This window comes from Narcine bancroftii, chromosome 8 (genome assembly GCF_036971445.1).
Source record: "Narcine bancroftii isolate sNarBan1 chromosome 8, sNarBan1.hap1, whole genome shotgun sequence".
NCBI classification, from domain to species: Eukaryota; Metazoa; Chordata; class Chondrichthyes; order Torpediniformes; family Narcinidae; genus Narcine; species Narcine bancroftii.
Window position 1 is genome coordinate 6,399,367 of NC_091476.1, and position 12,194 is coordinate 6,411,560.

General features: G+C 41.1%; 1 protein-coding gene and 1 long non-coding RNA gene across 11 annotated transcripts in view; one reads left to right on the plus strand and one right to left on the minus strand.

Annotated features, from left to right (window-relative positions):
- LOC138740302 (uncharacterized) overlaps window positions 1-8,696 on the minus strand; it is a 52,713-nt gene extending 44,017 nt beyond the window's left edge. For 3 of the 6 annotated variants that reach the window (XR_011342815.1, XR_011342813.1, XR_011342816.1), the window contains exons 1-4: window positions 8,633-8,696; window positions 8,343-8,409; window positions 6,559-7,704; window positions 5,880-5,968 (exon numbers count right to left, since the gene is read on the minus strand). This is a non-coding gene — a long non-coding RNA (uncharacterized lncRNA). Of the gene's footprint in view, window positions 1-1,731; window positions 1,975-5,879; window positions 5,969-6,558; window positions 7,705-8,335; window positions 8,410-8,632 lie in introns of those variants that run through there. The other 3 variants (XR_011342812.1, XR_011342817.1, XR_011342814.1) reach the window with 3 other exon arrangements.
- col4a5 (collagen, type IV, alpha 5 (Alport syndrome)) overlaps window positions 1-11,338 on the plus strand; it is a 198,393-nt gene extending 187,055 nt beyond the window's left edge. For all 5 annotated transcript variants that reach the window (XM_069892754.1, XM_069892752.1, XM_069892751.1 and 2 more), the window contains 5 exons: window positions 959-1,171; window positions 1,734-1,911; window positions 6,988-7,102; window positions 9,062-9,234; window positions 10,085-11,338. In XM_069892754.1, the coding sequence (XP_069748855.1) occupies window positions 959-1,171; window positions 1,734-1,911; window positions 6,988-7,102; window positions 9,062-9,234; window positions 10,085-10,166 (761 nt within the window). In that variant the 3' untranslated portion in view covers window positions 10,167-11,338. The remainder of the gene's footprint in view (window positions 1-958; window positions 1,172-1,733; window positions 1,912-6,987; window positions 7,103-9,061; window positions 9,235-10,084) is intronic.
- The last annotated feature ends 856 nt before the right edge of the window (window positions 11,339-12,194 follow it).

A 12,194-nucleotide genomic window follows, 5' to 3' on the forward strand; every position in this document is an offset into this window, starting at 1 on the left:
TTATGAAAGCTTAATCGTATCTTGGGTGTTACCCGTTTCAACCGCAGTGAGGCATAAATAGATTGTAGGGGATTATATACCATCTGCGATCTCCCTCTCCACCCCATCCTCCCAACCCTTACAACTTCAGACATTTCCTTACATTGAAATTATGGGAAAGTAAACCGAGATGCAGTGCACTGTAAATGGAAATTCTCTTTTTTTCCAGATAAAATTTGATATTTTTCTCTCAATTTCTGCCAGTAAGCCTGTTCCATCATTTAGAACATTCCTGCACAGTACAGGGCCTTCAGCCCTCGATGTTGTGCCAACCTACATATATATTTCCTACCTCAAAAAATGCTGAACCTTTCCTACTTCATAACGCTCTATTTTAATTTTATCCATGTGCCTTAACACCCCTAATTTTTCATCCTCCACCACCATTCCTGGCAAGGCATTCCAAGAACACACAATTCTGTGTTTAAAAAAAAAACAAAAAAAAAACAGGTATCCCTTATGTCCCCTCTAAACTTTCCTCCCTTCACTTTTGTACAGATGACCTTTGGTGTTTGCTGATCCTGCCCTAGGAAACAGGTGTTGGCTGTCCTCCTTATCTATGCCTCTCAGAATCTTGGAGACCTCTATTAAGTTACCTCTCATCCTTCTTTGTTCCAAAGAGAAAAGCCCCAGCTCTGCTAACCTTGCCTCATAAGACTTCTTTTCCAATCCAGACAACATCCTGGTAAATCTCCTCACCCTCTCTATAGCTTCTTATAATGAGGTGACCAGAGCTGAACACAATAGTGTGATCTTACCAGAAATTGGTAGAATTGCATGACCTCAATCCTCTGACTCGTGAAGCCCAGCATCCTATAGGCCTTAACAATCCTATCTACCTAACAATGTAATTCATTTTAGCTAAATTCTGCCATTATTTAATTCAATTGCTGACCCATGTGGATATGGTCTTTAACAGGAGAGAGAGGTTTTCCTGGGCCTCCTGGCCCAGATGGCATTCCAGGGATACCAGGCTCTCCTGGACCTGGTTCTTCAGCTCATGGATTCTTGATTACCCGACACAGTCAATCAATGGAGGTGCCACTTTGTCCTCCTGGAACTACTGCCATCTACAATGGGTACTCTCTGCTTTATGTACAAGGCAATGAGAGAGCACACGGACAAGATTTAGGTAAGAACTGACTCAGAGTTTGACTATAAGAATGCACAATTTGTATGTTACCACCGCACACAAAGAATCACAAGAAGATAGCACTGTTAGATTGTCCCAATGACATTTTAATTCAAATCCCTTCCATGTTAACTGGAGAGAATACCTAGCAACTATATTATACTTGATAGGTCTGGGTCTAACTAAAACAGGAGTGCAACACCGAAATGGAAGTGGTCAAAAAAGCCAACTGCTGCCCATGTAGAAATAGTCGGGAATCACAATGAATTGAGGTCTGGCATTTGCATGGGGACCAAGCTGATTTGTTCATACAGTGCAGAATTATGGTTTGACTCAAATGGTTATGATCTGAAATGTTTTCTTTGAAAGCATGATGGAATCCATTGAGTGGTAAATTTCAAATGGAAATTTGATAAATATTTGAGAAGTTGAATATGATGGAAATAAGAGCAGACATATTGAGTAACGAGAGTTCTTTTTAGGAACTGGTACATGCATAATGACACAAATGGCCTTCTGTTGAATTTTTCCACCAATGGGTTTTTGTTCTTCTCTCCTCCAGGAACCGCTGGGAGCTGCCTGCGTCGCTTCAGCACAATGCCATTTATGTTCTGTAACCTCAACAATGTGTGTAACTTTGCCTCAAGAAATGACTACTCCTACTGGCTCTCAACACCTCAACCAATGCCGATGAGCATGGCCCCAGTAAACGGTGAGAACATTCGACCCTTCATCAGCAGGTAAGCCAATCGACAGCACGCTGATCACTGCTGTTTCATGGTGTGAGTGTGATGGTCCATGCCCTATAAGTGATCAAAATTATGTCTAAATATTACCTGCTACACAACATTCCTCTCCATTTTCACCATAAAGCTTCATAATTGTTCTTTATCCATGCTCATCTTAGCACTGACAAGCCAGCATTAATTGTCTTTCTCCTGAAACCCTTTAGATTGTAATGGGAAACTGCTGCCTTTAACTACTGAAACCCATTTTGTGAAGGTATTCCCAGAGTGCTTTTTGGGCAAAATTTCCAAAATAAAAGCCAACCAAGATGAATGAAAAGCAAATCCCTATAAACTGGATTAGAAAGGAACCATGTGCATTTTTTTAATGTGTAATTCAAGCAGGTGATGCAACTTTTGCCTGTCTTGTATAGATTACACCCATTTCTGGCAGAAGCCCCAGCTATTGACAATTAGTCATTTCCTGTCATGAGTGTCAATTTCCCTTCACATTTCAGGCATCCAATAACGTTATCAATGTGTGCACAACACATAAAAAATTTAGAGAAAAAAATGTAATCAAAACCCTCTTTTTCAGTAACCATAAAACAAAGAGCAAATGATGCAGATATTTTTTAAAAATCGCTGCGTTGCTGTTGGTGGACACCCAGGGAAAGCGCAGAGACGAGATGCAGCACAACCCCTCAGGGTTCTACCACCCAGTACAACTACTGGCAGCTCCACATAGGCTTTAAACAGCCTGATAAAGGAGCCAACGGTGCTTTATTTTAAAATCCTGCAATTGTGAAGTTATCGGCCCAAAATGGCAGGAGAACACTCACCGTTAAGAAGCAGCGGAGACGACCCTAAGGGACGGTGGCCATGGTAGTGGGCCAGTGAGGGGCTCTGTAGCTGAAGAATGCACGTAGGCTGCGGGCTGCTGGAGTCTAGCTGGAGGGGAACTGGGATCCAAGAGGATGCAGAGATCTCCTCATCGTGCGGTGGATGGAGCTGGTGCTCAGGATGCTGATAGCTTGGACTGGTCTGTGTGGCTGCAGGACCACTATAGAGCCGAATCCACGGACTCTCGATGACTCTGAAGGGACTCTCTTTTATTTCTCTTTCTCTGATTGTAAGGGCACCGGGCAATTTCTGCTGATGGTGTCCAAAATTGAATCTTGAAATATGAATTAAAATGTTCCTTCCTTGATATTTTTAGATGAAAAAGTCAACTATCACCACCACTCCCCTCATACCAATCATTTCAAATTCATTAAAATTCAGTTGCCAGCACCATCTCACCTGCAGAAAAATTTGGTGCTCAGTGATCTAGAGTTGAACTTATTTTGATGGCATACAGAATTGTGATCTAATATACCAAAATAACATATAATTTATGAGATAATTATTTTTTCTATGGGAAAATTTGGAGCCCTTATTTGGATTATATGGGTTTAAATTTTTGAATACTTCTGTTTTGTTGCGGTGAAATGTCTCAATCCACGATATTTATCTATGTCATTATAGTTTACATCTCCTTTCTTCTTTTCTTTTAAAAGGGGGAGTTTAGGGGTGGTTTTAGGTAAGGGGTACACAAAGCGGAGGGGTTTTTGCTATATGCCATGCATACTTATTATTTTATCATTTGTATTAAGTTCATTAATTTTATGTATCATGGTTTTCATTTTTAAATAACGTATTTAAAATAAGAATTTGGTGCTTAAAAAAAGAGTTAAATCAGCTAAAAATCCCAAGGAATATATAAAAAGCAACGAGAGCAAATAACGTTGACCTGTGGCCATTTTTAATGTTGTGAATGGAGCACCTTACAAAATTGGTTCATTTCAGACTCCTTGGGGCACTGGATCACCCTCCTAATCGACACCCAGTCTTGTTCTGCTGACTTTCTTTTTTCATCCACACCTTCCCGTAATATTCGCACCGTCACCCCACAGAACAAAGAGGAGTTCCAATTGGCAAAAACATTTCCAAGTCAGAAAAGTGTGACTTGAAGGGCAACTGGGATAACATTTTTAAAACTAATTTTATGGATTCTGGGTTTCGCTGGCATCCCTAAATGCCCTCAATAAAGATGGTGACGAACTCTGTCTCAGTCCCAGAGTGCAGTTGGGTAGGGAGTTTCAGGATTCAGAACCAGCACCCAACAGTGCCTACGAGAATCCTGCGAAGGCTGAGGACCCTGTGATATCTGTCTCTGAGGCCAATATCAGAACATCATTGTGAACCCTAGCAAGGCATCAGGCCCGGATGGCTTATCTGTCAGGGTATTGAAAATCTGTACCAACTAGCTGAGTATTCATGGACACTTTCAACCTCTCATTGCTGTAGTTGTAGGTTCCCACCTGCTTCAATAGGGCATCAACCATCCTGGTGCCCAAGAAGAGTGGTGTGAGCTGCCTCAATGACTATCGTCCAGGAGCACTGACATCTACTGTGATGAAATGCTTTGTCATACCCGAATTAAAATGTACCTAAGCAGAGGCCTGGACCCACTGCAATTAGCCTATCACAGCAGATGCAATATCACTGGATCTCCACACAGCTCTGGATCACCTTGAAAACAGCATCTCATACATATGCTGCTCTTCATCGACTACAGCTCGGTCTTCAATACCATTATTTCCTCAGTGTTGATCAAGAAGCTCCAAACCCTGCAAATGGATCCTTGACTTTCTCATCGGAAGACCACAGTCAGTACAAATTGTAAACAACGTCTCCTTCTCATTGACTATCAACACAGTCACACCCCAAGGATACGTGCTTAGCCCACTGCTCTACTCATTATACACCCAGGACGGTGTGGCCAGGCACAATTCCAATGCCATCTCCAAGTTTGCCGATGACACCACGGTTGTCGGCAGAATCACAAATGGCAATGAGGAAGCGTCCAGGAGAGAGATCGATCAGCTCGTTGAGTGGTGTCATGCCAACAATCTTGTGCTCAACGTTAGCAAAACCAAGGAGATGACTGTGGACTTCAGGAGGAAGTCAGGGGAACACAACTCAGTCCTCATCATGGGCTCAGTAGTGTAGAGGGTCAAAACTTCAAATTCCTAGAGGATCTGTCCTGGAGCCTCCCAGCGGCTATACTTTGTGAAGTGCTTGAGGAGATATGCTATGTCACCAAAGAAACACAGGTGTACTGTGGAGAGCATTCTGGCTGGTTGCATCACTGTCTAGTACAGACAAGGCAACATTCAGGACAAGAATAAATTCCAAAGGGTGGTTAACTCAGCCCGTGACATCACGGACATCTACAAGATCCCCACCACCTCCTCACTCTGCTACCATCGGGAAGGAGGTACAAGAGCTTAAAGACAATCACTCAATGGCACAAGGACAGCTTCTTCAGCCATCAGATTCCTGAATAATCAATGAACCAAAAACACTGCCTCACGTTGACTGTCACTTTTTTTTGGTAAGGTGGTCTATATGAATATTTGCACTGGTGATGCTGCCACAAAACAACTAATTTCATAACATTAAATTCTGATTCCAAGAAGCTTAAGCCGATGTATTTCGAAATCAGGATGGTGCATAACAGAGGGAAACCACTAGAGGGCGATGTTCCTCCTATTTTTGACTGGTAAACTGAAATCCAAAGTTTAAAAGGCTCTTTTGCATTCCATGTCATGCAAAAAGATAGACTTTTAATCAAAGGTGGATCTGCATGTATATTTTTAACATCTAGTTAACCAAGATCTATTTATTTATGACCGTTCTCTATTATTGGCCAATTTCTACAGTCTCTGAAAATCTGGAACCTGAAAATATGATGGGATCTTTTCCTTTGGCAGTTTCAACAGAATTTTTAATGTATTTAAATCTAGAGTTTAATATCTAATTTTAACCTACACCACTCTCGGCAATGAATGAAGTTTAAGGTCACAGAATGTACAGATACAATGAAACTTCCCTAACATAGAAGAGGACAAATGAGACAAAATGCAATGCCTCCCTACCTTATAAGTCATGTTTTCCAGTCCAGTGCAATGTTGATGGGGATTTTAAGATTCCACTGGTCTGAGATGACTTCTGGCTTGCCAGAATCCTGAGTTTTTAAACAATGAGAAAGGAAGGAGACAAGGTGAGCCACGGTAAACCAGATGCCAACGTTGTGTCCAGTAATTGTTGAGACATTGACCTTGCAAAATTTAGAAGTAACTTTTGTACTCAAATATTTCTTACAAACAATGCCCAACTCCTTCATGAAGGCATACAATAATAGAAGCACAATTGGAGGGATTTTCATAGTCATCCAATCAATTTTTTTCTAGACAACTTCAACTCTGCCTGCCATAAAACATGGTTCTCCCAGTGGCCACCATTTCAATTGTCTGTCTATGGTCTCATGCACTTTCAGGCTTTCACCCACAAAATGAAGGAACAACACCTCAACTTCTGTCTGGGCTAGGGTTCTCTGGTTTCCATAAAACCCACTCCCCCCCAGCTCCATCTTTGTTCCCCTGTGTTTTTCCCTCTAGTCAGTCTGCCTTTTTCCTGTCTCTTTTCACAGAGACAAAATCAATTCTCACCTTACCTCTTTTATCCAATTAACACCTTTTGGCCATTGGTCTGGACTCCTCCCCTCCCATTCTTCCCCCCCCCCCCCCCCCCCTAGTCTTTAATTAAGATGCCTACCTGTCTTTTGACGAAGGCCTCCTATGGACACTGTGAGGCCGGTTGAGTTCCTCCAGCATTTCTGTGTGTTTTTAGCTCCCAAAGAAACATCAGTTAATGCAGCTTACTTGAGGTTGGATTCTGTCCAAAAACTTACATTGAATGTCTCCCATCGTATTCTACGCACTTGGATATTCAATTGTGCTATTTGAAATAAATACCTTTCAGTTTCCTTTCACCAGTTCCCTTGGAATGTTCTGCTGCCGCAGAGATTTGGAGAAGGAAAGCTTTCAGCACCAGTTTTTCCCCACAAAAAAAATGACCAAGCTGTTTGCCAATTATGAAGCAATTATTCAACAGTGTGCTAAGTGTTGGTCAATTTGTCCTCAAAGAAGGAAGCCCAAGCAAGAAAGAGGAGAAATCTAACTCTGAATTTACTCTCCGCTACAGGTGCACTGTGTGCGAGACCCCAGCAATGGTGATAGCTGTTCATAGTCAGACAATTCAGATCCCAGTATGTCCAGAAGGTTGGGCCTCACTGTGGATTGGATACTCCTTCATGATGGTATGCTTCAACTGGGCCTTTTCTTTCTTCAACCATAAGATCTTTTATCAAAAGTTAGAGATGCAGCACACAGTAACAGGCCCTGTGCTGCCCCAAATACACCTCCAAACCCTGTACATTTTTGAAGTGTGGGAGGAAACTGGAGCACCCAGAGGAAACCCATGCAGTCAAGAGAGAATGTACAAACCCCTTACAGACAGTGCCAGATTTGAACCCAGGTCGCTGGCACTGTAATAGCATGTGCCTACCGCTAAACTAACCATGTCCCTCTTAACTGTTGCATCCTAATTCCTGGGTACGCACAGCATCTTTTGACAAGGACAGATTGCAAGAGGGGCAGGCTACAGAGATTCAGACCCTGTAATAGGGAACACTGAGAACAAGGAAGGTGAATACTGACCTAGATCAGTATGTACCTTTTACCACAGATGGAGTTCACTGACACAATTTGAGTTTCTTTCCGTTGAATTTTTCAGACAAGTACAGTTCTTTTCAGCTGACCCTAAAGCCAATTTTACTAAAAACTAAATTAATAAAGAACCAGGAACTAACTTTCTTCACTGTTTGAATAATACAGCAATATAATTTCCTCTCCATTGAATCTGTATAGAAATAGAAAAATACATAATATAATAAACTGCAAAAAGTCAATTGTACTCAAAACAAAATTCCTAACTTTGTATGAAAAGTTGTTCTGGGGAAATGATAGAAGATAACTGCACCAAACTCCCAAGCAAACAGAACCTGGCTAATTATAGGACACTATTATCATCCCCTTGTCTTCAATTGCCCCATGATTTGAACCTGTGAAAGAAGTACAAGATTGAACCACTGAGAACTTCCGCTGGCATGATTTGTATCACTTGTGCACCATCCACGCGTGCCTGCTCAGTGCAGGTAGCAGGATGTCCACTTTGAAACACAAAGCCATTATCACACAAAACCAGGTCATTAAGCCCAAGCATTCTGAATCAGTACACTGTGATAGAGAATATCATAGAAATCTGTTCAATGCTTCCTCTAGTATAATTGAGAGGAAGTGTTGTACATCACCATGCTTTGCCACATGCTGCACATTGAGGTGTGGGAGAAATAAGGCCTTCTGCCTTCTGAGGGAGAAGGTACAAATGAAAACGCAAGGTCAACTGGCAAGAGTAATTTGCTTACTGCTGCTTCCCCCTTTGCGTTAACACCTAAGTTAGTGCAATAGGTTTCTGTAAGAAGTCTCCATACCACAAACCTGCCATTCAATAACGGAAGGAACAATGTTGGGTTTTCCTTGCTTTGTGTTCAGTCACTTTGTAGCCCTGGAGAAATCAAGATGAGATGAGCCTTAGGGTAAAGCAATTACTTTCCGTGTGATACCGGACAAACGTTCTGGTTAGGTTGTGGGTCCAGTAAAGAAAAAAATTGAAAAGTAACAAAAAAAAGGAACATGCCATTTGCTGGCATCTTTCACATCCCTCTCAGAGGGTGGTACAGGCAGGGAAGTATTCTGCTGTATGGATGAGAACTGTAAGCAGGCTTTACCTGCAAGTCCGCTGAATGTTTTTTTCACTGCATCCAGGTCACGTCCTTTATATGTTGTGAGCCTGAAATGATGGAAAATAGAACAGTAACACCACATGCCCTTCAGCCCATGATGTCTATGTTACTCATGCCATTTTAAACTGTACATCTGCCTGCACCTGGTGTATATTCCTCTCAGTCTGTTTACATATTTGTCTAAATGTCTCTAAAATGCTCTCAGGACATGCCTCTTAAACATTGCAAACTCTTGCTAAAACATGTCTAAAACTCACCACTGATCCCTGTATGCTCTGAGAGGATGATTAAACTTTTCCTTTTAATGATGCTTCAATGTTTAGTTTTATTGCAAATAAATGAAATGTTCTTCGAATATCATTGTGTTGAGATGTCCAAAGGATTGCTTCTAATGTGTCTTGTTGCTTTGAACAGCACACAAGCGCTGGTGCTGAAGGATCTGGACAAGCTTTAGCATCACCTGGCTCCTGTCTGGAGGAATTCCGATCTGCACCATTTATTGAATGTCATGGCCGTGGAACTTGTAACTATTATGCCAACTCGTACAGTTTCTGGCTGGCCACAATTGAACCAGCGGAGATGTTCAGGTGAAGAATAGTCTAAATGAGTGCAGGTGCTCCTTTTGGTTTTAGCTACTATCACAATCGTAAACAAATAAGTGCCTCTGCCTGTTTTCTCATCATAAAGAGCTTTGCCAGATCTTGCTCAGCTCATGGTTTCCAGCAGTCCTTGATATTGCACCCAAATGGACATTCTCTTTCGAGGACAACCTTGACATCAGACCATTTAACATCAAGGATTTAAGCTTTTGGGAGATATTCTTCACACCGAGCTCTCATTGATAGCACTTACAGTTCCTGCACAGACACTGCTCCTCCATGTTATCAGCCTCACCATTCAAGATCAGCGCAAAGCCAGTGAGAATCCCAGTGTGCTTGTTCCCCACCCACATCCATCAGATAGAAATCCTGCCTGAATATTGTTCTGATGAATGGCAAAGGAAAACAGGAAGTTTAAAGGTGTAAATTGAGTGATGTCCACAGATTTGAGACGGCCTCCCCCAACCCTAAATTGTTCATTTATGAGATGCCGTGACAGTAAAGTACAAAGATCTAATTCTGCATTAGGCACATCATAGCAGTTTGTCCACTGGCTTTGAGGTGGGGTGGGCAAATCCAGACCTTTACCTCATTTCTGACCATCATAACCTTGCTGGAAAATGGATGCTGCTTTAAATAGAGATTTGCTTTTATGACATAGCAATCAGGTAAACTTTTTCAGTGTTGGGGGTGGAGGCGGGGGGGGGGGGGGGAGGCAAAGGCAGTGAGATATAAAGTAACAATATCTGTTTTGCTTTCCTAATGTCTCACATATTCCTGGTTAGAATTTTGCTTTTTTTTTTCTCCCCCCAATTGTCACTTCCCTTCCCTTCAACAGTAAACCCCAATCCGAGACCCTGAAAGCTGGAGAGCTCCGAACACGTGTGAGCCGTTGTCAAGTGTGTATGAAGAGGACGTAAGGCTTTGGCTCCTGGCATCGAGGCATCAGCCAAGATCGAGTGAGAAGAACAACAGCTCAATAAATAAAAACTGTAGGGCGCTTTGTCTTCCATATACAATGGTGCTATTGTGCAAAGCAAAAGCAAACACAAAAACAAAAAAAAACTGTTTTCACACATAATATTTGTTTGTACGTACCTCATGTAAAGAGCATTCAGTACATCTTGGAAAGGAGTAAACGAGAAACTGAGCATTGTGGAACAAGAACCAGTGGTGCCCCCAGTTCTGCTTCAGGGTGATCTCCATATGGCACTTTCTGTCAATTTAAGAGTAAAATGACTGAAACGTAACAACAAGATTGCTTTACATCATTTTATTTTTGTTTGTTTTTGAAGCATTTTTTCCATGGTGCTACTAACCAAATACTGCATCCCAGGTTCTTAAATATTAATAATTAATAATCAACTGGTTATTTTCTTGGTGTTTTTATGTAAGTACTGAAAATGTGTATATGATGTATCCAGGCTTTTTATCACTTGAAGAATCCCAATGTTACATTTACCACCAATAGCATCGATCTTGCTTCACGTATCACTAGCTCAATTAGCATTTTTACCTACATTTTGTTAAAAATAGCAGAATTGTGAAAGAAAATGCAGTATTTTATACTATTCGAATCACTTTATGGGGTTTCCCACTTTATTACCAAACTACTGATTTTTTTTGGTTTTACAGGTAATTTGAAAATATTCCCTATTTCCATCCCAGCTCCTCCCTCTAAAAATTTATAGTTATTGTTTTGATCAGGGGTTTTAGTATGCAAAAATATACACCAGGCAACATAATTACAGCTTTCCAATGGGGCCTTTAATGTTAAATATACCGATCTTTTTGTGTTGTCTAACGTATAAAATGATTTGCCGTAAGAAATACTTGTGAAGAGAGATCAAACTGTTTATAAACTATTTTCTATCAAACCAGATCCTCCATCACTGGTCTAATTTAATTATTTCCTCCACTGTGGTTATCACAGATCAAATACAGATGTTACCAAAGGTTCACACATTTCCCTTCAGCAAAGGGGTATCTCTCTCCAAAAGTGTTTATTCTTGTATATTATCCACGACAGGCGCAAACATCTTATTAAAACAAAAAAAGCCAAAAATTGAAATAAAATAAACACTGACTTAAACATGTGTTTTTTTTTTCACTATTCCTTTAACAACATAAAATTAGGGATTCAAAGTCATTTTGTTCTACTTAAATGTATTTTTTAAGGTAGTCTTCCATATCCTGTTCTCATCCGCGTGCGTGCACACATACACATGCCACACAAACACCACAAATGCATACATGCCCCCCACACACACCCTCTCTCACTCAAATACCTCCAAATAAATGTAGATCTATTTTAAATATACACATCCTCCTCCAAACACCTTCCATTGTCAGGCAAATCTAAAAGGCAACATGAATAGAGCAATCCACCACCAACCCAAAGTGGCTCTCTTAACATTGCCTGGCATTTCACATAATATTCCAGTCCCAATGTGCATCTTCTCCGTAGTGCGCTTGTTGGATTTTCTCCTATTCAGCAACAAATCCTGAAAGTGAAGTGGTATGTACTGCACTTGGCCAAGTCTTTGTTTCGATTTAGTCAACCAGCTATGACTTAGAAATTCGTTACAGTTCATTCTTGAAGCTGTAACTAACCTCTGATGAACAAAAGGCCAGTTGAAGACTAGGCTCCCTAGTTCTGGCTCAAGCATTGTGTTGCTCTTGAATGTGGCTTGCCATAATATGGCAGTTCTAGAGTGTGGTGACTTGCTCCTGGACTCCCAGTCCCATACTGCCACCTCATCTATGCCTTTCGACTGGATTATTCTTCATTCTCCAAATGAACAACCATATTCATCCTCAGAAGCCAAACCACTCATTTCTGAATTTCTTTTATGGTGCTCAGAGTGAGAGATTATTGACTGATATTTAGATAAACTAAACTTGAAATAATTTCTGCCTTTCTGAGACCATTTTGTTCCCTCATGCTT